At 41.1% G+C, this 27,868-nt stretch overlaps 1 protein-coding gene across 1 annotated transcript in view; it reads right to left on the bottom strand.

Moving 5' to 3' along the window:
• COL4A1 (collagen type IV alpha 1) overlaps positions 1–23,946 on the bottom strand; it is an 81,045-nt gene extending 57,099 nt beyond the window's left edge. The window contains exons 1-2 of the mRNA XM_006770707.1: positions 23,857–23,946; positions 22,380–22,442 (exon numbers count right to left, since the gene is read on the bottom strand). Of these exons, the coding sequence (XP_006770770.1) occupies positions 22,380–22,442; positions 23,857–23,946 (153 nt within the window). The remainder of the gene's footprint in view (positions 1–22,379; positions 22,443–23,856) is intronic.
• Between the last annotated feature and the right edge of the window lie 3,922 nt (positions 23,947–27,868).

Here is a 27,868-nt window from a genome sequence, read left to right as displayed (position 1 = left end):
TAGGGATATTAGCATCCGGTGCTTAGTCGACCTGTGACATGTCACTGGGTGACCCCTGCATGCTCCTGGGAACTGAATACAGAAATTTCAATTCCCAGTCCCTGCTTTCACCACAAGAGCACATTCTTTCCCAAATGTCACCAGAATGCTTAAGCAATCCATTTATCCCAGGAGTTTTGAAATTAAGTAGCTAAAAAGGAAGTGACGTCTTCATTGACATGGTTCTTGCCATTTCCCACATGGGTTGTTTTTTGTTTTTTTTTCTAATCTTTCATTCGGACCTAAGTGCACATGAGTAATCTAATGTCCCATTCCCTGTCAAGGTTACTGTGGGCACCAGAGCAGAGCACACAGACAGGAAAAGCATTCAAACAGCTATACAATTAGCTGCCAAATATCACACGCTGTCTGCGGGCCAACTTATTCCTCCGAGCTTTTAGCAAATCTCCACTGGGGTTAGAGGAAGAGCAAAGAGCTGGACCAGTGTGCAAAGGTTACTGGTGCCAGTAGTTTCTGAGCCAGACTTTGCAGCTGCAACAAGCAATATTGCGGCTGCCAACCCCCTTATGTTGGAGTTCAAGGCAGAATGTGCACCGTTAGAAAAAACTGAGAAGTAGGACCCTTAGTCATCTGTTTCCCCTGATGTCCTAAAGGCAAGGTCCCAAGGACATGGCAGCCACATAATTCACGCCAGACAGAAGTGAAACCCACACCCACTGTTATCACAGCAATGAAAACTTAAAATGGAGGAGGGGAGGGTAGAGAAGCTTGTAAAATATTGCACAGCTTTGATGCAATGGCATTTCATAGTTTTATTCTTGATTGTCAGTGTCATGTATTGCACTGGTCAAAAAAAGAAATAAATTTCATAGACCAAAAGGGGTGATTACTGCTATATTCTCAAATGGTGCAATTCAGAATTTGAGGAGGAAGGACAAAATGCCACCATCTATAAAGGTGGAAGAATACAGCCATAGAGCATAATCTTAGTATCAAATCAGCTATTCGAAATTAGGCATGAAATAGTTTCATGCGTGGAGCAACTTAAAAATTTTGCCTAATATATTATCCAAAGCAAGGACATACTTTCAAAAAATCCATCAAATAGGGGGAAAACAGGTTCTGTTATAATATCCGATTATTTCGCCTCCTTGTAAAATGCTTAGGGAAACAACTTTATGGTGGAAATCAAATGCTAGAATATAACCCCACCCCTATTTAAGTCAGAAGTAGAAATACAAAATAAGCGCCAAGGATGGCGGAAGTTGAAATATTGTGAAACTCCTAACTTTGGTATTTTGATATAAATACCAATACAAACACTGAAGTTAAAAATATAACTGGAATAAGCAGTCAACAAGAATCTTATCATCAGTGGTCAGCATGGGATCACAATCTTGGAGTTAAATATTTTAATTTTTCATATTTAGAATACCATGATCATGGATGTTTACAATGGAGGAAGCAGAAGCAGAAACGCCGCCAGACACTGGATGTCCTCCCCGAGGCAGTCTGGCTACATAAGCAGAGCCTTGTACACGTGCTTGGGTTCATTCACCAGAAAGCAGAACAAATCCAACCAGTGATAGTAATTAGACAGATTTTTTTTTCTGTTGGGTTTCCCCTTTTAGAAGTAAATACTTTAAAGGCAGGGTATTGTTTTATTCATTCACAGCATTAGGCACAAACTTTAAATTCAATAAAAGTTGGTGCGCGAGCCTGGCAGGCATAGCTCGGTGGTTGAGCATCATCCTATGAACCAAGAGGTCACAGCTCGACTCCCGGTCAGGGCATATGCCTGAGTTGTGGGCTCCAGCCCCAGTGTGGGGCATGCAGGAGGCAGCCGGTCCATGATTTTCTCTCATCATTGATGTTTCTAGCTCTCTCTCCCTCTCCCTTCCTCTCTGAAATCAATTAAAAAATATATATATTTTTTTAAAAGTTGGTGAACGAATGATGAACCAACCAATAATATAACATAGATTCTACCTACGTGTCCTAAAGACTTAAAACATACTAAAATATGATCATTGGGCAGGATGGGATCCCTGAGTTCCCTTCCCCAGTCTGAAGCCCTGTGGGCACCGCTTGAGACTGACTAATGTATGCACCACCGGCCAAAGAAGCAGCGGGGGAGAAAGCCACGGTAGGGACATGACACTGGATCAGCTGTTTCTTTCTGTCATCTGGTGCCTGGAGATTTCTTTTTCCAAACAAGGCTGCAAATAATTGAGGGGATGGAAGCGTTTACATTTGGAGCCAGAGCTCACCAAGCATCCAGTGATGAGGAAACGATTTCAGATGACGGGTCACAGTCAATGGGTGACTGCAGAACTCGGCCAAAAATTCCACAAGCCCAATTCCTTGAGCCCAACAATAATCAGACATCTGCACAACCATTTCCTGAATACCAATACTGCTGGGAAAGTGGTGGGAAGGCTACGGTCAGTGTCAGGGGGTCATGGAAAATCTCTGTGACGAGGCCCCGCGGGGAGCTCCATCCATGCCAGAAAGCTTGACATTATGGCAGAAATATCGCCATTGATGCAGAGGAGAGGAGGCGAGAGGAAATACACAGCTAGAACCCCGAAAGACCCACTTTTCCTCGGGGGAAAACATGAATATTCTCCTTTGTGCTATGAAATGTATAACTGGATTCTTAAAAGAATGTGTATGTGTCAACACTACATTTCTTTAATGAATTAGATATAATATGAAGATTGTTTCATGCACCCACTCTACCATTACTAATGTTTTCTGCACTTAACATTTTAATAATAGAGCAGGGCAGAATAATATAATCATGCACAAAAAGCATGGCTACAAATCTTTACCTTATTCCCAAACTCTTCGTTTTCTCTCTCAAGCCCTGGCGATGTTTAGCTTGAGACAGTCAATGTTAGGAATCTTTAAGCACTGGCTCTCCACTAAATATGTGGGCATATGTTAAGAGCTTTAGCAATTATATATGGGGGAAGGAGCATTGAAGAGATTGTTCCTAGAAATGAGGACATTCCCCATCTTTACAAATTTAAAAGGTGAGAAGAATCAGAAAGTGTTAAGATTGGGGGAGGAGGGCGGGGGGCAGCTAATCTTCACATACTATGAGATCCATTCTCTCTCTAGGAGCCTCTGGAGCCACTCTGCCCCTTCTGAACCACAGACCCCGCCTGGCCTCTTAGCACAGGCACCTGGCTTTCCTGCCTCTGACCGTCAGCAGAATTGCTGTGACTTGCTCCTGAGGCTGCTGAAGCTGCAGGAGTCCAGCTTTGTATGAAGGATGGGACAGACATAGAGCTGAGGTTTGGGAACAGGAGCCCAGCTGGATATATAGGAAGGAAAGCGAAAGGCCTTTCTGTGACCAAGCCTGGACTCCCGTTTTTGTGCTGGACTTCCTGTCTCAGGGCTGAGTGGAAAATCCCAACCCCTGTGGGTAAGATCCATCTCCTGGACAAGTCCACCTATGCCCAGTGGATGGGTCACCAGCTTCACGCTGCCCACAGACACAGCACAGTTCTGCATCTCCAAGTGCCCAAGTTCAAGGATAGATTTCTATTGGATAAATCCTGACATCAGAACATTATTTGAGCCCTTGATAAATTCTGACACAATTCTAGGAATGTCAACATTGCTATGAGGTTGGCTGGTAAACCTAAGTGCTCAAATCCTACACAATACAAAACAAGCAGAGTGATGGGTACCAAGGAAACGCACAATAAACATTCTTTGATTAACAACATTGACAAAGAAATAAAATTCTGATCTACAAAGATTCACTTTGCTCATCAGTTGGAGGAGAAGATGAATTATAAAGAGTTCTTCACAAAACAGTTTTTGAAGAACTATCATTCAACATAAGAATAACTCAAAAGAGCCCTAAGTGCTGTCTTAATATAAACAATTTAAAACTCTTCCCCTAAAGTCATCTAAAAGCAAACAAACTGCCCAACTTCACTAATCCAGTAAAAACTTTCTAAAATGATAAGCAAACAAGTGCTGACAAATTGTTGGAAGCAACAAAATTAAAATTTTTCCAAAAGTCCCTCGGAACTATAAAAGTTCCAGACATTTCTCACTCATTAATGCTGACTATCACTGATGGAGGACACACTTTAAAGCTATAAGCAGTAGCAAGGATCTTTAACAGCAAATATTTTCTTTCATAATTTGTCCCCTAATGCTCTTTCTGAAAAAAAAAAAATCTAAAATACTTTCATTCTTACTCCAAAGCAGTAATCTGTTTAAAATATTTTAAAGTATAAATATTGTAAGTCACGCCCCTGAAGTAGTCAGCTTCCCAAATTAGAAAGAAGAAAAATAGTATGATAATGTTTTTCCAAAGGCTTGTGGGTGTATTCAATCAAACCCTGTGTATACAGCTAATCTTTAATCGATAGCTTATTTCCATTTCCCCAAAAAACTGCAACAAAATGCAGTGTGTTCTCTGGGAAATATGTGTATTCTTTAGCCTCACTCTCTATTAACACATTCAAATGTCAATGTGAAGGTTCAAACTTCGTTTTCCTACAGACACCCGACCCCCCGCCCTATATCCTTTCATCCACATTCGTTTTCTTCTCTGCTTCAGCCTAAGTGCTGGCTTTCAACCATCTCCCCAGCCCAAGCAGTGTCTCCAAACTCCAGCTTCCAGCCCACTTGGAGATGGCTGCTTCTACCCGAGAAACTGGGATTCATACCCCACCCCTTCCATCTCCGAGCTCTTTGAGCACATCCACAGGAACTACCAGCTGAACATAGCTTCCTTGCAAAGAACTCCCACCCCCGAAATGACTTGAAGAAAATTACTACACCTAATTGAGCCTATTAAATTAAAAGGCAATAAAGGTTGAATGGGCTTTGGGAGTAGCTTCTGTAGAGAAAGCCCCCATGGGGCTCTGGCTCCCTGCCACTAGAGGGCGCTATAGGACTACATATTTTTTCCAAATTAAAACTCCCCCAATGGAATGGGAAGTATTCATCTTTTTCTTAAATATTCATTACGTCATTAATATTAAGTATTCAGTGCCATTGAAGATATTAGCGTGGGCATAGTTGAGAGAAATCAGTTTGATAATGCGTAAAAGATAAAACTCTAAGGGAAAGGAAAAATTTTAGTTAGAATTTAAAATGTAATTAAAATTAAAATAGTAACCCAAATGTCAAGGCTATTAAGTGACAGGTAAATGTTGTGGCCCTAGAAATAATGTGAATTGTGGATATTTTTCAGATTGTTTTTCCATCCATTTTATAAATTAAGAATACATAAATCTAACAATATGGGGAGGGGGGAGTAAATTCAGTTTTCTAAATGACTGCATGGAAAATAGTATAAACTGAAAAAATAAACCCTATAAAACAGATACAAATATGATAGCAGGGAGGTCTCTAAGAAATTATTACTAAACATCCAACTGCCAGTAAATTTTATTTAAGAGCTTTTCTTTGTTACCTTCTATTACAAATGTATAACAAACATATACTTAAGGTAATTTAATCCAGTTTCTTGGTTTTTCCATTTGTAAAGTGAAAAAAATCTGTTCAATCCAAAAAAGGTGATAACGATCTTTCTTGCTAAAAACTCAATTTATTGACATGGAAATCAAAATCATAGATGCTTCTGCCTAAACCTATTACCTTACATCCTGCTTCTCAGGTAGAGACTGAAAATCACCTTTTAAAGCGGAAAAATCATCCAGATATAAAAGGTGCTTCACTGCAGCTGGGAACCTTACTGTGTGGTTCTGGAAGGTGGTACATAGGGGGCAAAAGCCAGCTGCAGCTCCGCATTGGTCCAGCAGGGGGAGCCATGTCTAACACGCCCAGAGCTAAATAAAACTTAGTGGTAGCAAAACCACTCAGCTAGAAATAGACCCTACAAGGACTGGACGCTTACAAAGTCTCAGTCGGGCACTGAAAGCAATGGTGCCTGCCTCAGAGCCCTGGGAATCTGCCTGTAAAATTGTACCTTCCCTCACTGTGCCTTTTCTCTTTTCCATGAAAGTTTTCAAAATTCTATGTCATGACTTAAAGATTTTGGGAAAGGAGAGGAATTGCAATTAAATAAATAATGGATGACAAAATAACAAGAGGTTTGCTTCTTTCTGCGTATGGACAAGAAAAAAATACGTATTTTTCTCAAAAACACACTTTGTTTTATTTTCACTATCTCCACACCAATAACCCTGAGATTTAAAGGATGTGTTCTATCTTATCAGCAAATTTGAGAAACACTAATGAGTGCACAATACCTAAACAAGACTTGGAGGGTTTTCATGTTACCATAGTTGGGGATGTTATTAACTTGAAGTTGGAAACATATCTGGGCGTGTGACAGGGTTCTGGAAGTGTGCGCATCCTGAACAAAATTGGGACACAAAGTCAGGAAGTGCCACAATCTAGGTCATGATTTTTTTTTGGGGGGGGGGGGTGTCTGTGCTAACAGTAAAAATAAAAAGTGCAGAAAACATATCCTGACCATAATAATTATAATAATACAAAAAGCATGCAAGATATTTTTCAGGTTTAAACCTAAAAGAAACTGCCAATTGTCAATGAAGAAAAAAAATATTTTTTTTCCTTTAAAAATGTGTTAAACAATTATCTACCAAAATTGAGTTTCATGGGTGCCCTGCCAGGAGGCATTCCTTGGTACCCAGCACCTAGCACAGATGGCATACAGTAGGTGATCACTAAATACTTTCATGAGTGAATCAGAAAACACAAAATATTAAAGATTCCAAGGAAATAATATAAATCTACCAAGTGGGAGCAGGTTTAGAAATTCTACTTTCAAACTTGACTGCAAAAATAGGTATTTTTGCTCAGGGTCAGTGCACAGAGCTTTTGGGAATCTTACTTTCTATGTTCTCACTGTAGTGCCTGCATTGATAATGCTAAGTGGTGGGGAAGGAACCTTGGCCTACGAACTGAAATATTTTGGTCCTGGCCCTAGCACCTATCACCTAGATTCTCTGAAAATCAGGTCTGCCATCTGTAAGACAGTAGGCTGCACCTGCCTCCTGCCCCCGGGCAGGAGTCCTTGAAGGGTCACATTTGATCCAGTACTCAGTTACTTTGCATTGCATGAAACATGAAACAACTATGATGAACTAAACTGTTCTAACTCTGGTTTATTTAAACACAGATAGTTTGCATTTATTATCAAGATTCCTATGCCCATCAACTCAACTGCATTTCCTATAAAGCAACAGACTATTTTAAAAGAGAATGAGAATGCAGTGTCATTTCCCCCCGCCCCTTCCCACTGGTCATGACCCATGAATTATTTCCTTCTTGTTTTTGTGGCTACATTTGACATTTGAAAGTAAGATTTCTTGGGTATTTAAAAAATCTGACAGTTTTATGAAATTCCTCCTTTATCTTACACACAAGGGTTTTTTTGGTGTGTTTTTCATTAATGAGTACTTCTGATATTAATGCATTTCAAGCACAGGATAGTCTGTGGATTCTCCCATGCCGGCCTGAGTTGCTGTAAGTTCCCCGCATCACAGACTTGTATGCTTGCACGAGGCCCTAGGATCTTCTCTTCTTTTTAGACTATCAGTGTCTGATAACACACACATGTTCTGGTATCCCCCAAATTACTTCCTTACCCTCGAACAAAGTTACTTGGCCCACCACTAATCACATTTCCCCCAGCATGCTGCAATAATTTCAAGACTTCATTTATCATGCTCAGAATCTCAAAGATAAGAACAGGCTCAAGGAGTTATAAAACATGAGCGACCAATGTGGCACATATAATACAATACAGCTCTGATGGAGCTTGAGGCTTTACAAAACCCACTATTAGCTTAGTCTCATTGATTTGAAAAGGCCATGGTCAGCTCAATTTGAATTAGTAACTGAATTTAGCTATTTTCAGTCAATGCCATTAATTCTTTTAAAACCTATACAGACACTCAAGGAAAGAAATTCAGCAAAATGCTGAAGGGTGTTTTTTTGTCAAGATTTTTCAAAACTGAATAGATAGGAATGCATATAATTGCACAATCAATACAAAATAATGGTACATAATTAATACAATAAATAGCTACTTCTTAAATACTTAAGAGTAGCTTTCACTTAGCAGGTATATTCCTTGCACCTCAATGTTCCTAACAAAATTCGCAGGCCTATTTTCAAAAGATAATGTGAAGAATATCTCCTGGTTACGGCCAAATTATCAAAAAATCTCAATTAGTAGGATCGTATTTAAAGCCACTTTTACTATATTTTGTAGAGGTTGTAAAGGTTCAATTTACAAGGTAGTTTCTTGCTTTTTATTCTTACTTACTTAATGCCAGTAAACTAAAATATTATGCTCGTTGGCTAGAAGGTAAGATGAAGACACAGACAAATTGCATTACGGTTTGTAAATTTAGGAGACAATAACATTCCCATAAAAAAAATAGCTTAGATTGTAGAGTCTTAAAATGTGTGACATTTTCCCACATATTCTGTATTTAAATTTTTTTAATCAGTTAGAGGAGAGAAGACCCAGTGTGTCAGTGTCATTTACAAAGAGAGAGACAAAGAGAGGGAGGGAGGAGAGATACCTTAAGAGAAAGGTCAGGCCACACCTGCTGTCAATGGCCCTCCTCTCCCCACTCTGGGGCCCGTGGCATCTGACACAATGACCACAACGACAGAGGCAAATTCTCTTTGGCAAGAAAAGGCTGACCAGTCAAGTAGCCTAAAAAGTGACCTTCCCTGTCTCTTCCCCAGACATAAAATCCCTAATTTTGTGAAGTTTCTGAGATCCCATAAGAATTCCAAACCAATGGGTGCCCACTTGGCAACCTTAAAAGAATAAACAAGTTCCCAAAGTCAGTGCCTCTCTACAGTGAGAAGCAGCGCCTTCTGGGCGCTGAAAGATGAAAGATGAAAGAAATAGATGAAAAGCAACCACACGCCAGCAGTTTGATACTCCACGTAAAAATGCTGCCGTTGATTGTTTGGGTCCAGAATTTCGGAATAACCATATGGGAGTAAGAGGGAGCCAGCTCTATGTCAGGGCTCAGGAGGAGCAGAGTCCTGCCCTGCGCATGGTTAGAGCCAGCGCTCCCTCTGTCCTTCCAGGTTCCCTAAATACACCCCAAGGGCAAAGCCTGGCCACCCTGCACTTCTGGGACACAACCATCTAAAGCCACCCACTGTGTACGGGGTATCCGATGCCAGGAAAACGTGACGGGCCATGAATAAGGAAACAGACACTGCTCCTTATAGCAAAAGACTCAAAACGGAATAACTGCTGAGCAAATGACAAATGATTTGCTTATGAGATATGGTTACCTACACTCGCCTGGAACCCAAACTTAATTATGTGATGGGACACAGGCAACGCCTCAGGAGAGAGGTGCCTGTGTCAGGAACGAAATACTTGACAGCATAGACAATGACGTGTATATTCTTATCTGTCACTGGGTGAAGCAAATTACTTTTTTAAAATATCAAATTTTAAACTAGACTCACTGAGTAGATTACTGTGTTTGAAACCTAACTGACATGCAGAATAGGTTATTATATTCATTCCCTGTAGACACCTGTTTTACTCCTCCCGGCCCTTCGTGTCTTCCCATGAGGTAGAGCCTAGAAGGGAATGCGTCCCCCAAAGGATGAACAGCCCTCAGGTTGGGGAATTTAATTTTAAATATTTGAAAGGTAGACACTTCAGGCTAAGAATATAACCTCACAGAGGCAAGTAAGTGAGATACGAAAGGAAATGAATGGTTATTCCCACGAATATTTTCATAATTACAATCTATTTCTCCCTCCTATTCAATTCTTGGTGCTTACCCAAAAGTAAGACGAAAGAAGTGACACCTGACCAATTGTCACTAGGCCAGGGGCAACCATCAGGGCAATTGTTTCAGAAAGTCAGGCACGATTCCAGTAAAGTTATTTAATACTAGCTCTGCCCTCCCAGCCCCACAGAAAATTTCAGAAATAAAATATGAAGAAATGAATAGATTTGTAGATGGGGGGAAAAAAGACAGTGAGGCAAGAATCACAAAAGTTCTCAGCCATAATTGTTTCAACTCAGGGGAGAGAGACCAGATGGCAATTGGGACGCAAGAAACTTGAATTTTCACATCCGCAGGCTTGGAAAACGCGTGTTGAAGGAACCTGGGAGAATGCTGCTGACTCATAGTTCCTCTTTTTCTCAGCATACATCATTGAGAAAGTATTCAAGACTGAGGAAATGTCTACTTGTAAAGCAATAACCCATTATGGGCCTGACCTTCCTCCGCTCCAGATTAATGGAGCACTCTGGCATTTATTGCATACCACAGCTCCTCTTGGAAAAATAACATTACTCTAGAAAGGTCGGCAAAGCACAGCACTGAAGTACCCTCTTGCATTTACAGGAAGACCTGAAATCAGGGGATAGACGGCATTTAGTTTGGAAGTCCAAGTCATTCCTGATGCAGGCCTTCAACTTGAAATCGGAATGTCTAGATTTTTTTCAGATTGAGAAACAGACACCCAATCACAAGGACACGAATAATCGCAGCTGTCATGCATCTTCATTTTTAGAAGACAAGTCTGTTAAGGCGTGTCCTACGCCCTAAGAAGCAGTACAAGATACATCCCATCCTCACGTAAGCTCCCAAGCTCCCTGTCCGCCGCCACCCCCCCCCCATCCCCCGGCGTGTCCACACTGCATGTCCCTCCACTCAGACCGCTACCTCTGTAAAAGTCACGAGAGCTCCTCACTTTCAAGTGGCTGCTGGCTCCACCTTGCTGGCTCTGATTCTACCCTCTCTATTGGTCCTCCCATTCTCCCTGCCCAAGTCCCACAGCAGCTACTTCCAAAATTGCTGTTCAAGAAAAAAATAAAAAGAAGAAAAAAAACAGGCTTGAAGGCAGGGAGTGGTCCCACCAGACAGCAGGGTAAGGGGTGTGGGAGAGTACAGGAAAAAAAGTGTGTGTGCACGTGTGTGCATGTGGATGCATGCCTATGTGCATGAGTTTGCAGGCATGCAAATGAGAGACAAAGAATGTGTGTCACAAGAGATATGCCATGAGGCATTGGAAAGTAAAATAGGTTTACCTGTGCAGGTGAGCAGAGAGGAAGGCAAGCCAGATAACTAATGGGAAAGGATTAGGAATTTGCAGTGGGAGGAGGATAAAGAGCTGAATTTTTTAAAATAAAAAGGGGTGCAATATGGATCGTGCAGCCAAGAGTTCTGTCCCAACTCGGTCAACACTTAGGGTATTGACTGTCAGAACTTCAGATGCCCTGCAAAGCCAGACCACCCTTCGAGGCAGTGGGGGCATCCACCCTGAAATCTGGCTTCAGCTCATGTCCTCATGGCCCTGGACCCACAAGGACTTAAGGAATGAGTTCTCAGCAGAGACCAGCTATCGACTGTCCATAAAAAAGAAAAACATTGCCCTACTTTATGACTCCCCAGTCATATTTCAGAATGCTATTATTAGCCTTTGCTGGAAGTTTGCCCCAGCCATAGATTACTTCTGCTTTGGCAGGCTAGGCATTCAATGAGCTGTCAGGTCACCCTCTCATGCAAAGAACTATATGTCTCACATCCAGACAGGATGCAGCGCCAGGAGGCTAGGATGCCCCCACTGGGTCCTTCTGAGACAGCGTGGTCACCGCCTCCCAAGTGCTCCCAGGGCACAGCCTGTGTGGTCTAGAGCTCGACAAGGTGATGCTTGCTCTTCACCAAGTGCCTCTGTGTAGCTGAGACACCACAGCTCTGGTCCTCCAGCTCCTTATGGGGAGAGGCAAAACCGAACACTCACTGCCCACCTCAGCCATGGCAAGAGGGTAGCCGCAGCAAAGTTTACAAAATGCCATGGACCAGGAGAAAAGGTGCAGAAGAAAATATGTCATTGCCCAGCTGCCAGGGTTAGGAGACAGGCAGTCTCGGAATAAGACTCTTCTAGGTCTCGACAATGAAATTCTGGTAAGATGGGAGAGAAGAGGCCCAGCTTAAGAAACTAGCAATTCCCGAGGGCTTAGAAAGATACACCTCCTGCTTTTTGCTAACCAACTTCACTTTCATGAAAATATGCTCTTTAATGATTTGGGATCTCTTGTGTAGAAGTGAGAAGATAAGTTTGGGGCAAAGGAGCAGAATCGTCCATGGCAGTTTCCCATCCCCAATCAGGGCAAACATGATGAAAATTAGGGAAACAGAACTGGGGGGCCTAACTCACGTGCCCTTAGTGTGCTGAAATTTAGGTCCCTGACCCACAACCCCAGCTCAACTCTGATCCCTCCGGGGCTCATCTCACAGCACTGCCTTCTTTTTATCCCTCGGGGTTCAGTGCTCAATTGGGAGTCTACTGATGCTGTTTTCCTGGTTTAATGTTTCCCTCTGCCATGGGGTTATCTACTTGTCTGGCTAACCACGGCCTAAATCCAAAAGGAAGAAAGGGATGGAGTGAGATGTTGGACATCATCAGCTCACTGGATCTATTGCAAATAGCTTTAATTCCTTTACCAATCTTCTAGGGAAAACTATTTCAAAAACCAAGCATTTAGCCAGATTTCAAGACCTCAGAATCCACATCAACTGAAAGCCTGGGATTTCGTACCTAGAATCAGTCGACTAACATATGGCCCTCACATGTTACAATGAGGCATCCATAAAAAATTACTTAGACAAATCCTGGGATCTAACCAGACAGGTATAAGAGATTCAGCTCTCATTCATTACCAAATGCATCTTTCACCTCTGTCGGTTGGCATGGAAGCATTCTGGATGGCACAACCTCACACTGATAAAGGAGAACTCCCATTGAAGGAATCATTTCATGACAGCATTGTAGAGATGGGCCAAGAACCGTTATTAGCTCCTCATGTTGGATTTTCATGTGAAAAAATCCAGAGTCAGCTAATTTGGGGCCAGCTAAGCATTATACCTTCATGAAACTCTGTGGTTCAGCAATGGAGGCAGGCTAAACCTCATGGACATGGTGTTGGGTATACCTTTAACACATCTAATGGGTTTGCCAAAGGGGAAAGAAAACAAAGGGGCACCACTTCCCCAGGCATCTGGTTAGCTCCTTACCTCTGACTAATTCTTCCTTTGTTTAATTGCACATTGTGCTGAACCACTTCACAAGCATGCGGGTTCTGACAATACCATTTTTACGGGTGCGCTCTCCACGCCCACACTACATCATTATCGCCATCATTACGTGCCGTCTGGAAACCAATTCTGAAAGCTCATGATGTGGCACCAATACACAGGAGGGAGAGCCAAAGGCCCAGGGTTGGTTTTAAGTCTTCCATCTTGAATTAAAACATGCAGGCTCATTTGGCTCCTTCTAAAAAAGAAAGCTCTATTCCTGCCAGCCAATATTTTAGGATCATATTTAGAAAAAATAATTTTTCCCTGTGAATAGTCAAGATGAGGACTGTCTGGGTCCAGCATCACTGACGACAGTGTGCACTCATGTGAGGTGTTCTGGGCTTGAAAAGTCACAGGACTCAATATTCCATTCAAGACATTTCATTTTTCTACCCCTCCTTCTAAACACGGCGGGGTGGAAAATCAACTCACTCCTTAGCCAGCTTGGCTCAGTGGATAGAGCGTCAGCCTGAGGACTGAAGGGTCCCAGGTTCAATTCAGGCCAAGGGCACATGCCTGGGTTGTGGGCTCAATCCCCAGTAGGGGGTGTGCAGGAGGCAGCCGATCAATGATTCTCTCTCATCATTGATGTTTCTATCTCTCTCTCCTTCTCCCTTCCTCTCTGAAATCAATAAAGATATATTTTTTAAAAAAATTCTTTAAAAATATCAACTCACTATTTTTAAAGCTGCTCTTGAGGAGGTACATTCCAAATATAGTTGCAAATCAAAAAATGTAGATTTTTATCATTGTAATCTATCCTAGGTTTAACAGGTCTCAGAAGCACATGGCAGAGGAGCAGATTTTGTGTGATGGGGAGAAATAAGAAGATGAGATGGAAATTGGGAGAAGTACAGCTCACTGTCAGCCTGTGGTACGGGAGAGTGTATGTTTCAGTGACATCTAATGGTGAGCCTTAAGATAAACCACTTTGCATAAATCCATTCCTAGTGGCTGCCCAGGTATGTTGCTGATATTTTGTCCTTGAATTCAGGCATAGATTTTTAAATTCTTTGTTTTCAGAGAGCTACCAAAAAGGCAAAAGTAGGTGAATGTGGAAACCCATATTGATTCTCACCACGAGACTCTGCCAGATGGTGATTCATGTCCAATATGAGGAAATAGGAAATAGGAGACATCTGGAAAATATCTTGGCATTACAAGACACCACAAAAAAAAACATGGATTAACCCAAATAACCAGCTCACATGCCACCGAGTCCTGCGGTGAGCACCAGTGGCCCCCAAAGTCGTTAAAGTAGACACTCGGGAGGGCTTACATCCATGATAAGGCAGAAAATCAGTGACATTTCTGAAAGGTTCCCTTTTAAATAATATCTAGAACAAGAAGAGTTGGCTGGGGGAAGAGAGGCATTTGGACAACACTTATAACTGCATGTATGTCAGGAAAAGCAGATAACAACAGAAGCCTGCAGAGGTATTTGGGATGTCAGGGAAGTGAATAAAAGGAGAGGTGGTTTCCCTTATATGTTAAGGGGCAATGATTCTGGAAATGGAAGATAAAATCACGTTGACTAGAAATTGGATGGTGTTTCCAGACAGACCTCCCAAGTGAGTACATTACATTTTCCCTCCACCAAAAGCTTCCAAAAGCTACAAACACACTTCCTAACAGTGGTGCTGTGATTCTCAAAACATCCTAATGCCCCTTTAACTTAGGTTCCAGGAGAGCCTCTGTCCTAAGTGGACCAAGCCCATTTCCCTGGTCTTCTAGTCTTCCTCTGTAAATTGAGAGTCAGCCCGTCTGTGCCTATGCCTTTACGTCTAGGCATCTGTCCAGGACTGGACCAGCAAGCAAACTCTTTCCTCATATTTATCACAACTTTTCAATTCAACTACACACAGATGCTATTTTAAATTTCCAAGTTCCTTTACGTATAATATCTTTCACTTGATCCTATGAGCAACACTAGAAATTTTGAGGATCAAAGGTCATTTCCCTTTTTTATATAGGTTAACTTGATCAGAATGACTTGATGAAACACCCTCAGCTACCAAATACTGGGACTCACACTGGAATCAAGGCCTTTACTTGACAAAATATTCTTTTCCTGAAAGCTGTTCCTGATTTGAGAAATAAGTGGTGTCTGTGATCAACTAAGTTGGGGGAACTGTACCCCAGAAGGTTCAGAAGCTTCTCAAAGGTCCTAGAGTGGAAGCAACAAATATCCACTTAGCCATCACTCAGTGTTGTGCAAACTTATTTGTTCTTGGAACGCGCTTCCATATTCCGTCCCAAAAGAAACATCTACTAACAACCCCAAAGTGGTCTGAGGATCACAGTTTGGGAAGGGCTGAACTAGACCTGTCTGACTTGCGTGAATGCTCAAAATACATAAAAATAAAGATATCCAATCAGTCTCACAAATATTAGAAGTAATTTCAAATACACTTGATGCACTAACTAAACAAATCTTAATTTTTATTAAATAAGCCTCCTAATATTTTATACTAAGTAGCAGCTTTTACTACATTTTTACTTTATATATTTCACTTCTTGGAAATAAGGAAATGGAATGTCTTTTGAAATAGACTAGGTTTTGAAATTTTCACTAATTTAAATGTACTACAGTGCCTCTCACAGAGTAAGTGCTTTATACATAAATTATTGCTCTTAGTAGTAATTCATTATTAGTCCAAATCAGTTCAGTGATCCAAAGTTTCAAAGAGTCTACACAAAAATATTTAGTTTCAGGAAGAAAAATTAAATATCCAGGAAGAAATATGACACCTTTAACATTCAAAACAATGGTTAATATAATTTAATGTATGGGGGAATTTTTTCAGTATCCTGATAAAAAAATAATAGAAAGATAATCTTGTTCTTTAATAACACTTGAGGACCCTAATCTATAATACACAGATACTAAGAATAGTTTGGAATGAAAAGAGAATAACTACTTGATAAATAGAGGAGAACATACAAAGCACTGTTCCTGTTAATGATATAGTCTTTGACTATGTCCAGAATGGATCAACTGCATAGCTATACTCACCACCTGGGAAATCAAGAAAACATGCCCATTAAGTAACAAAGGTTACTGCCTTGTAACCAGAGTGAGAAATTCCCTACAGGACAGAGTATATGCCCGGATTTCCTGAAGGAAGGGAATGGAGGGGCCGATCCTCACTATGTACGTGCTCTTGCATCTCTTGAGGCAAGCCGAAGAAATCCTCACTTCCGAATGCCCTCCACTCAGAGTTTTGTTCTGAATGCTGTAGAGAATAAACATGCCCTGAATGGGGTGGAATAAAAGCTGGTTGTTCTGGGCTGGGCTTCCCCTGACCTCCCTCGGGGGCGGGGGGGGGGCGGATGGGGCTCAGACTTGACAGATAACCTATGATCTGCTTCATATCAAAGACAAGGTGGCTCCCTGTGGTTATTTGTTTAACCGGGTGGAGGCCGTAGTGGATGCTCCCCTAGAACAGGAACTGGGAGTTCTTCCCATGGTCCCGGAGGAACAGGCTCATTTCTTTGTGGTCCTCCAGCAACCCTCCATCACCAGCCATTCAGAGAAAGGCTTCAGAAGGTCTGTGTGCCTTGGCAGGTGGGCAGGGATCAGCATATACACCATAGACTCCAGTTTTAGAGCAGCAAGAGCTTGCTCAAGACTCGAGGATACTCTGAACGACAAGTTCATTGTGTTGATTCTCTCAGATCTGGAGCTTCTTATCTTGAAGAATGGAAATTGATTAGAGCTATGATAGCACTTAAGTCCCATTACTCACATCTCATTTGCTATAAGAGATTGGGCCAGTGCAGTGGCTCTTGATCCAGGCTGACTTTACTCCCTGCTCTCCCCAGCTCCCAGGAGACGTCGGCCACATCTAGAGATATGTGCGATGGGGGAGGGAGGGTGCTCCTGGCATCTGGTGGGTAGAGGCCAGGGATGCTGCTAAACATCCTGCAGTGCACAGGGCACTGCCCACAACAGAAACATGTTTCTATCCAAAGTGTAACAGTGTAAAGCTGAGAAACCCTGGATTAGTAAAATGGGCATAAACATCATAAGCATAAAAAGTGTTCAGTACCATGCCTGACCCTAGGTAGAAGTCCAATATACCAGTCCATCAGTCCCCTACTCTTTCTTGCTCTGATACTCCAAAGCCAGGAGTTTTGTCTCCTGGCCAAAATCTGTTGTTTATAAGCAGGGGCTATAATTTAATGTTAACACGCAGACAGATAGGTGTATATGTAGAAATGATGTAATATCTTTCAACTGTGTTAATGTATAAAGGAGCTAAATAGCCGGTAAAGCTACAAATCAATTACCATAAAATAAGAGAAAAGAGTATCCTGCACAAACTTAGTGCTAAAGCAACATTAACTTCTTTCTAGATCTCCAGGACCAGAAACAGAATTACTTGCAGATTGGCCAGATTTCTCCAACCTTTTCAAATCAGATAAGGTACACATTTTAGGCAAAAAGACAGAAATTCCATTTTTTAAGTTCTCTGCCTTGAATGCAAATCTGGGACTATACTCTCTGATGACTCTATTACTGCTGTGCAGACCTGGCGTGTGGAGAGGGACTGCAATTTATAAACCATCTAATTAGTAATAACAGAATAATGTGCTTCTTTCCCACGTTGTTGGCAGTGATCTGGATATCAGCAGGTTAAAGTATTCTGAGAAGATATGAGATACCCACGCAGTTCCCACCATCCGTTAGAATCACTATAATTTTGGTTAATTAAGACTCTGTGCTTCCAAGACTGTGTGGCTTGGGAATGTCCCTTTCAAGAGTCAGGAACTATCAGACTTTTTCTATGGTAGCATCTATCAACTGTCCACAGAGTTGCTTTCTCTGATTAGTGTAGTTCAGTTCAGCATGTATCTTTATGCATATGTGGGAGAGGTGACTCTATTCTATATCCAAGCAAGTCTGGTGAATTAGTGAACACAGAATTTGCCTGGATCCTATTTGTCTAAGAAGCTGTCCCTTTATTTATGGCTCTAGGACCTAGAACCTTGGGTCACAGGGATCACTCCCTTCTCAGAACAACTGCAGCATTTGTTGGCTCTTTCATTTCTCCTAGAACTTGATAATTCACTCTTGTTAATTGATTTCATGTGCATATGCCCTGCCTCTCTAGTCTAACTTGAAGTTCCTTTTTTTGGACACTCCAGAGTCTTAGAATATAATGACAGCTTTACACAAACATGGACTCCCTTGGTTAAAATACTTGAAAGACTTCTTATGCAAACTCTATTTTAGCAAAATATAGTTAATTTTCAAGTATTTAGCAGTAACTTCTGGGAAAGTGTAGCCTTTCCAATCATCTCAAACAATTGAGAAAATCAGGTTATCAAGCAAAAGAGGAGCTTAAACTTTTGGCTATTTCTGAGTAGACAAGCATTCAAATCCCTAATCAGTTTAAGCAGATAACATTCCTACACTGCTGAGGCCTCAGGAAGAACACAAAGCCATTGTGTACAAACCCAAATTAATTACCTAAGAGAAAACATCTGAAGAGATGAGTGGCCAGCCAGGGAAGTAGGAAAATAAACAGTTCAGCAAAGACGCTAAAATCCAGTGAAAGACTCATGAATCTAACTGTTGAACTCAGAATAAGATACCTGGTATTATACTGATGACTATGAGATTATAAATTGACCAAGGATCTGCCACATTAACGTTTACTTAGCTCTCTGGAGAATATAAGTCATTCTGTCAATTAATCACATCTCCATGGAAAGCAGGACTTAGCCAAAAGAGATTTGGCAATCTGTACTGGAGATATTCCAATTTCCACTGGTGGATTCTAAACAGCCAATGTATCAAAGTGTTTTTCAAGGAGATGTGGAAAAGACATGTCTCAGAAACAATGATTTCCAAATTTCTAAGGCAGTAACCCTCTGTCCCAGTTAAGTAACTTCACTTCTCTCTGGGTTATGTGATCCTATTATCCTATTTTTTCATACAAGTCAAAATTAATTTAATTTGTGGATATTTGAGAACAGCAAGAAAACTTCTATGAGAATTAAAGACAATTGTTAGTAGCTCAAAAGTACGTCTGCAATTTGAACCACTAGATTTAAATTGTGATTCTAAACCCTTTATTCATTTTGTATTTATGCCCAATTAGCATGTCTAGGACTTGCTTTGAGAATGGGTTGGAGTTGGTGGCAGTTGCAAAAGACCAACTTCTCTCACTGACCTGCCAGCCAAAAACAAATTTCTTTGTTACCTGACCTTGGGAAGAGAGAAATGGAACCAGATCTGAAAGCTCAGTCAAGCTGTAGGTGTATCACACCATTAAACTAATTATTTTAACATCACTTCCAAGACAATTAGTGGAAGTTTAAAATTTCCTCTTTCCGTGGGAGGAAGGGCCGCTTCCTTGCTCATGTTATGTGAACCACGGGACCTGAAATCTTTATGCTCAGGAGGACAAAAGATAGATCTCTGATTTTGTTAAAAGGATATAATTCTAAATCAGTTAGCTATGCCCCTAGATTTCAAGAGGCCTTCTGAATCTATTCAATAACTAGTCCTTGAATGGATTAATTTATAGCTTCCCCGGAAGTTAAATAGTCTTTATTTTACAATAACAGAAAAAATTTGAAAATAGGCAATAAGGGAGACTGTTGAGGGAACAACGGCAGGCCAGGAAAGATCCAGTCGGCCCCAGATACTGGATGTCTGATTGACTTTCAAGGAAGTACAAAAGTCTACACCTTCTATCTAGTCCCAACAGGAGCTCTGTGGTTCCCCAATTTCAAGGCTTAGGAGGTTGCAGCAGCAGGCTGACCTGAGCCCTCCTCACAAGAAAGTATCACCATCGAAGAGCACGTCTTCTCCCTCGACACTCTCCTGCCCTTGACCTTTGCAAGCCCACATGGAAGCAGGGCCCGTTGCATGTCTCCATGTCCCGATACACAGAGACCTGGACCAGAGGAGAGGAGAAGCCACAGCAAGGGTTTGGTCAAGGCTCGGTTTTTTTTTGGGTGGGGGAGGGCTGTTTTAAGACCCTTTTCTTGTGAGGTTGGGTACCAGGTGCTGTCTATAACTCAGATGTGACCCTGTCTTCTCTAAAAATGTTGGGAAAATTCTGATCTGAAGTGGGCTAAGTCCTTGACTAGCTTCATCAAGTTATGAAAAAGTCAGCTGAAAATATGTGGAAAGCTAGACATGGATAAATCTACTCTGGTAAAAATTAAAATAAATCTGACTAGAAAAGGTAGGGAGAGAAAAGAATTCTGAAAACCACCAGGGCCATGTGGGGTGCCACCAAGGCCTGCAGCTGCTAGAATGGAGTGGAAATCCAGGAAGTCGGTGGAATGGACCCTGTGCTTTTCAAGAGAGAGAAATGCTAGCTCTGCTGGCCCCTCTCCACACCCTGACGCTTTACCTTGCAAGAAAAACGTGGTGCTAACCTAGGCTTTCATTTCCTACTTTTTATACTTTTAAGGATTTTTTGTTAGTTCTCTGTGCTTGTGTGTAATTCAAGCTAGACCAGTGATGGCAAACCTTTTGAGCTCGGCGTGTCAGCATTTTGAAAAACCCTAACTTAACTCTGGTGCCGTGTCACATATAGAAATTTTTTGATATTTGCAACCATAGTAAAACAAACACTTATATTTTTGATATTTATTTTATACATTTAAATGCCATTTATCAAAGAAAAATCAACCAAAACAATGAGTTTGCGAGTCACCTCTGACACGTGTGGCATAGGTTCGCCAGCAAAGAGCTAGACCATTTTTAAAAAGGGGCGGGGGATCTTTGTTTTATGAACATAGTTGCCTCTACTTTAAAATAACTCTTGAGAATGCACACTGGACCCAGCGAGAAAAATTCCCCAAGAAGAGAATGGACAGCCCCTGAAGATGAATTAGAGGTGATAAAGTTGATAATGAAAGACATAAAAATGTTTCCATATCCTCCATTTATTCAAAAACTATCCAGGTAATATTAGTGTCAACAACTGTCAGCATCTTTTATAAAAGAATAATGTTGGCATTTCAGCAAGTAGTTAAAAAGAAATGACACCATTTTCTGTAAAACAGAATTTGCTGAATTTCAAAAGTGTGAGTCTGGGACCCCATACATCTTCAGCAGGCCGTGAGTGAGAGAAAAACGCTCGTGCTAGCCCGGCTGACACCTCCAACTCCCCGAAAGCAGGCAGTGGTCCACTGGGGCTCACTCCCTTCCACTGACACCAACCGCCGAGTGCTCCCACCACATGGGAGGCGGACTGGTTTATTGGCCATGTTTTCCCACTGCCATGCCTGGTTTCCATGGTGACTCCCGGACAGGTTTAGGATGCTGCACTATCCCTGCATAAAAACCATACAGGCACCTTCTCTCATATCTGAAAAGCACAGATATGACTTGCCTTTCAAAGAAAATGATCCCTCCTGTTTAAACGAGAGGAGACGTGCTTGCTTAGAAAAAAATATTTTCATTTTACATTTGGGAAACAATAAATATTTACTGACTTTTGTAAATGAATCTAGACAAGGACATTATAAATTAAAATCTAAAAATCAAAATAAGCAAACAAGCGGAACAGAAACAGACTCACAGATATAGAGAACATTTTTATGGTTACAAGATGGGAGGGGAAATGGGGAGATGGGTGAAAAAGGTAAGGGATTTAGAGGTAGAAATTGATAGTTACAGTGTAGTCATGGGGGTGTAGAGCACAGCATGAGGAATACAGTCAGTGATATTCTAACAACTATGCATGGTGTCAGATGGGTATGAGATTTCCGGGATGATCACTTAGTAAGTTTTATAAGGTCTACTCACTGGGGTGTACACCTGAAACTAATATAATATTGTATTTCAACTGTAACTGAAAAATAAAAATGATTTTTAAAAATGTTTAAAAACAATAATTTGAATAGAAAGCCCACAGGTTCCATAAAACATTCTTCTTTTCTCAGAAAAAGGCTAAGTTTATCTCTTATCCAGTATTCCAAAGAATACTGTTGACTCGGCAGACTTTCTTCCAATACACTCGTTCCCTCTAGAATCAAAAGAGGAAAATGAACCAAATTCCTTTTCTTACATTAATTGCCACTAATTAGTACAGTCTTTGGAGAATAACTGTTAAGATTCCTCAGCAACAATGTTAAACCTGATTTTGTTTCATTTGTACTGCTCTGGGGAAATTATTAAAAGAATAATAAGGCTTTAACGTGAAATGATGATTATCTGGTGGCTTAAATGTAGTTGCTAATACATTCCACACTGATGGCAATTCAAAAGGAATTGTAGTTATTTAAATTTTGGCTACTTACCTTTTGTCCCTTCACTCCCTGGCAGTCACATTTCCCACAGCCGGAGCCAGCACATCCACCACCCTGGAAGGAAGAGGGAAAAAGTCTTTAAATAGAAGAACTCTTGCAAATTGAGGTCCACATCTGAAATGAAATGATTTTGGCATCTTCACCTATCAATGGGGAAAGTCCTACCCTGTTATTAGGGCACAGTCTTAAAGTATGTGACATCTAGATTTGCCCTAATGGGGCTGTCACGTATTTGTCCTATGGTTCATCTCTCTTGACCTTATAGATAGAAGAGCAATCCTGGGGTAGGACGCATCAAAGCATAACTTAGTCCAAAAAGTGAAGACTGTCACTTATACTTCTGAAGTGGACTTTCTAAGAGATTATGTTAAAAGGACACAAGGCGATGAAAATGTCACACTTCTGCTTTAGGAGTTTAAGACGTGAGACCAGGGACGGTGGCTTAGCAGGGCAGAGTCCATGCTTCGTCCCTCTCATTCCCAGGGAAATACAGGCATGCAAAACAACATGTGGGCAAAGGGGAAATAAATGAAGGGGCTTATTTTTAATCCCAAACCCTAAAGAACCGCTTTTAAACCCAATTAAAGCTTGAATATTCAACTAAAGAACATTCAACAATAAAATGTCCCTTGTAGTTCATTTCTAGCATGTAAATCAATGTTAAAATTGCACAGAAAAGAATTCAAGCATGTAATAAAAGCTAGAGAAGGGAACTAATGTGTTCAAGAGCTATAGTCAGCTATCATCCCCATTTTACAGATGTGAAAACTGAATTAGGAGGCTTAATATAACATGCAAGGATGAGGCTGAAATTAGAACCCAACTTCCATTATGTAAAACTTCCAACACAATAAAAGGTAAACATACGACGGTACCTACATAGAGTTGCAATTTCCTGAGAAGAACCAAAATTTTAAACCAAAACAGGCAGAGGTATTGTGGACAGAATATAAGCGGGTATGACAGAAATAATTTTCAGGAGCCTGGAAGTCTGAGATAAAATGTGTAGCTAAATTTTGTTTCAGGTGATAAATTTCTTAAAAAGAAAACCATACTGTTAATCGTATTGTGATCAGGTGACGTCTATTTTTTAAAACAGTATACTCATCTTAGCTCCATTGCTATGGAGATATTTATTTTAAGTTGCATCAGAAGATACTTCCTCCAAGACAGTAAGCTGTTCTTAATTTTATATTTTGGAAATGGAGACAATTAACAGCAACCCAAACTCCTGAGATTATGATTCTGTTTCTTTCCCTGGATCACATTTTGGGCAATTTTCAGCATGCACTCTCATAACGGCCTAACATTTTTAATCAATCCATGTTCGTTCGCAGTTTGCTTCACATTCTGGGTTTTGGTGACCAAATACATGAGGCTGAAAGCTTAAACCTGTCCTCTGGAAGGCTCCAAAATGCACAAATACAAGCACTGAGGGACTCAAGAGGTGTGCCTCCCTCAACATCACCATCTCTTGTTCAATCTCCGGGTGAGCACTATTTGCTACATGAGTTCCCATAAAAGGTTGACTACATGTGTCTACTGCGACATTTATCATGTTCCTTATAGCCCTTTACGTGTGTGTCTCCCCAACACCCCAAGAGCACTTTGAGGGCCGGACCGGACCCTCTCCATGAGCCTGCTATAGATTGTGTTTCATCTGAAACTACGCCAGTTGTAAAACTGACATTAGGAAATGAAGAACAACACTGACTGAACAATGACACATCATCAATTGTTAGATTTGCCCAATTTCAGAATTATTAAAACACCAATGAATGGGCATTTCAGAATTGATGAAATAAAGTAGTAGGTACCCGATTACTGTCGTTTTTTTGTTGGTGATGGTAGTGTCCATGTAATCAACCTTAAATAACAACCATAGACAATAACCCACTGGCATGTTACCTCACAGTGTATTACTGCACAGCATCACTGTGGGGGGAAACTACAAAAAGGGAACTCAGCAATGATTGAGACCATTCCAGATTCCAGACTAGCTAGAGAAGAGTGGAGGTTCTCAGGGGTGCATGGGTCCCTGGAGCTGCCCAGAGAGGCTAGGTGAGTCCTCAAACCAGGAAAGCCCAACAGGTGAGGCAGTTCCAAGTCAGAAGCTCTAGGTTGGCCTCCTCTCTTTTACTACCTCATTCCCCACATCTTTCCTGCTTCTGAGCCAGGTTCAGAAACACCTCTGCTCTTTGAACTCCACTAAACTCCATTCCACTCCTACAGGAAGGAAATAGCAACTAGGTGAAGGCTCATTTATTTGTATAGTCCGAATAGGAACTGTCTACCTACCACGCAGACTTAGTTGGCAGAAACCCATCAACCGCCTGAAGCAGTGCGGGCTTTTCTACTCAGAGTTCAATAACATTTCTTTAAAATTTCCAATTGGGGAGTCCAATGGCTTAAGCCCAAAAGGACTTTCTGGTAATTCTTGGTTTTTCTCTGGTGATTCTGGGTTTTTCTCGGGTGATAAAATCTCAGAGGCTTATCTTAATTTAATTTGAGGGAAGTTATAAAAATGAATTTCCTGGAACTGTTCCCTTAAGCTATCAGTAAATGCCTTAATGACAGGGGACCCCAGATAAGAGGTTACAGGGGCACAATTGTGGATGTTGGGGTCAAGTTGCTTCATGAGTCTTTGCTACAGAAACATACCTAGTCTGGGGGTAACAAATAATCAGTTTTGCTTTGGACAGCACGTCAGGTCATGACAAACATTGGGGAAAATCTAAAATGGAAAATAAAGGACTGCCCTGGCAGGTCAGCTCAGTTGGTTAGAGCATTGTCCAGATACGCCAAGATTGCAGATTCGATCTCCAATCAGGGCACATACAAGAAGCAACCAGTGAATGCATACATAAGTGGAACAACAAATTGATGTTTCTCTCCCTCTCTCTCTCTCTCTCTCTCTCTCTCCTCCCGCCTTGCTCTCTCTCTCTCTTTCTCACTCAAGTCAATCAATAAATAAAAATTTAGCCCTAGCTGACTTGACTGAAGGGTCCCAGGTTCGATTCTAGCCAAGGGCACATGCCTGGGTTGCGGGCTCAATCTCCAGTGGGGTGCGTGCAGGAGGCAGCCAATCAATGATTCTCTCTCATCATTGATGTTTCTCTCTCTCTCCTTCTCCCTTCCTCTCTGAAACCAATAAAGAAATCTATATTTTTTTAAAAAGATTAAAAATAAATGAAGGACTATAGCCTTTTTTATAGGCTCTTAAGCCCGTAAGGCCATTGCTTAAATAAAGGACGCTCATCCTGTCCCCACCAGCTTATATCAAGCAAAATTTTCTCAATTCTCAGACCAAAGACATTCATGGCTCCTTATCTGCTTTATTCATTAGGGAAATTTTAGTACCAATAGAGGCCCTAGAAGGCAATTCCAAAGAATCAATAGTTCTAAAAACATTTAAATTATGGTCAACTTTTCAGAACAAAGGGCATTTTTTTAGACCAGGACGTTTGCGTCTGGGTGGCCTAGTATGTAAATGCCTCTGTAAAAAACAAACAAAACAAAACCTAATTTTTAGAAAGCAAACAATCTTAAGCTGCACATTTACTTTGCTAAATAAAATCTATCTTGAAATATCACTGCTCTGGTCCTTTAAAATCGCTGTCACAGCATGGCCTATGCTGGCTATCACCTTAGCATAGATAGGTTATTTTGTGATTCAAGAACACACTGCTAAAAAGAACACAAACGACACTCCAAGCTTCCCTTTTTAATCAGGTCTCGTGGATGATTTTAAAATAGTTAATTAAAACAAAAGTCTTGCATAATGCAAATTTTAATCTCCTGGGTGAATTACTACAATGACTATACAGTGGGGCTTTGACTTACGAGTGTCCCGACTGATGAGTTTTTCGAGATACGAGCTGTCTCTCGGCCGATTTTTTGCTTTGAGTTGCGAGCTAAAATTCGGGTTACGAGCCAGCTTCAGATACCCCACCGCTAGTTGGCGCAGCGAATGTCACAGTGAACACCACAATATCAGCCCAGCATCACGTCTCTCACTCACTCACTTTTGATTTGACATACAAGTAACTTGAGTTACGAGCTCCGTCACGGAACGAGTTAAACTCGTAAGTCAAGGCCCCACTGTATTTGAAAGGGCACATAAACTATAGGCGTTACTCAGATTCACAATTTCTTCGGTGACCTACATGTTAAAGGCTGTCATAAATTTCTTGACTTCCTGAGGAATTACATTTTGCACCTGGACCTCTCAGCAATATCAAAAGATATACGCAGTCTCACAGACTCAACAGCTCCCTACTGGCTGCACATCTGAGGGAATTATGAGGCTGCTCATTTTTCCCAACATCTGAAATAAATTGGGCCCCATCAACTAGTTCCCATCTCATCTGTTTCAGATTCTAGAATGGGAAGAACTTGTACATTTTGTGAAGTACATACTCTCTTTCTTTCTGCCTTCCCCCTCATTGGAGTGCTAACGTCAAGGAAATTAGCTCCAAGTCCCTACAGCAATGCCTCTGCTTTCTTCCTGTAAGGCCATTGCTTAACCCAAATTGTCACGGACGACGAAATCAGTCCTGAGGAATGTGGATGAAGATCCCAAAGGTCAAAGAATTGTGAGTCTTGGTCTCTCTTACAGAAGTAGACCAAGCATGTCAAACTCAAAGGCTAACACGGGCCAAATAAATGAGGCATGCTTGAAGTAAACCATTGATGGCCAAAACCCACGAGGGTCACCCAGGCCAATGGAGAAAGGAGAACCCCAGAAAACCCTTGGGAAAACATTGTCGTTCATACCCTTAAAACTGTAGAAAATTTAATGAAAACCACATCAATCTTGACAGTCCTTTTAGCCTCTTTCCAGTAGACCATACAGCCAATAATTTACCACGAGAGTAGAGTAAGTGACCTCCAGATGGAAGCTGAACTGAATTTTTTGTATTTGAAACAGAAAAAAAAATGCATCATTCTCAGTGAATTCTGTCAGATACACGTGTGCACACACTTCTTCAATAGCAGGGATCAACTTGAAACACAAACAAATAATATAATCTGAAAGGACTGCGAAAGGTACAACAAAATAACCCCTAAAGTAAATAACTTTTAAATTATGTATGGGTTTCTTTATACTTTTGAGGATATGATAAGGCAATTCATAGTATTCAAACTTTCTTTCATGCTCCAATTAAAGACTTTCAGAAAGTCAAACCATCAGCATTAATCCGATAAAGTATGTTAAGTTCTAAAAATTCCCAAAGATTTACGATATAGAGCATTCATGCCAAAGAAGGAAGGGAAATGATGGAGGTCAATGACTTTAATTTGAAATGAAGCCTATTTCCGGTCTTTCTCTGATCTACAGACCAACAGGGAGTTCTTCTCAACATTAAAGTGAGTTCCACGTGGTGCAGATGCAGGAAGGGGAGGTTGGCCAATTCTGTTTGGAGAGTACCTTTTTTACTTAACTAAGGGATGCCAACTGATTTCTGTGTGTGCGGGGG

The sequence above is a fragment of the Myotis davidii genome, unplaced genomic scaffold, assembly GCF_000327345.1.
Source record: "Myotis davidii unplaced genomic scaffold, ASM32734v1 scaffold242, whole genome shotgun sequence".
NCBI lineage: Eukaryota > Metazoa > Chordata > Mammalia > Chiroptera > Vespertilionidae > Myotis > Myotis davidii.
This window is presented reverse-complemented; position numbering and strand designations above follow the sequence as displayed.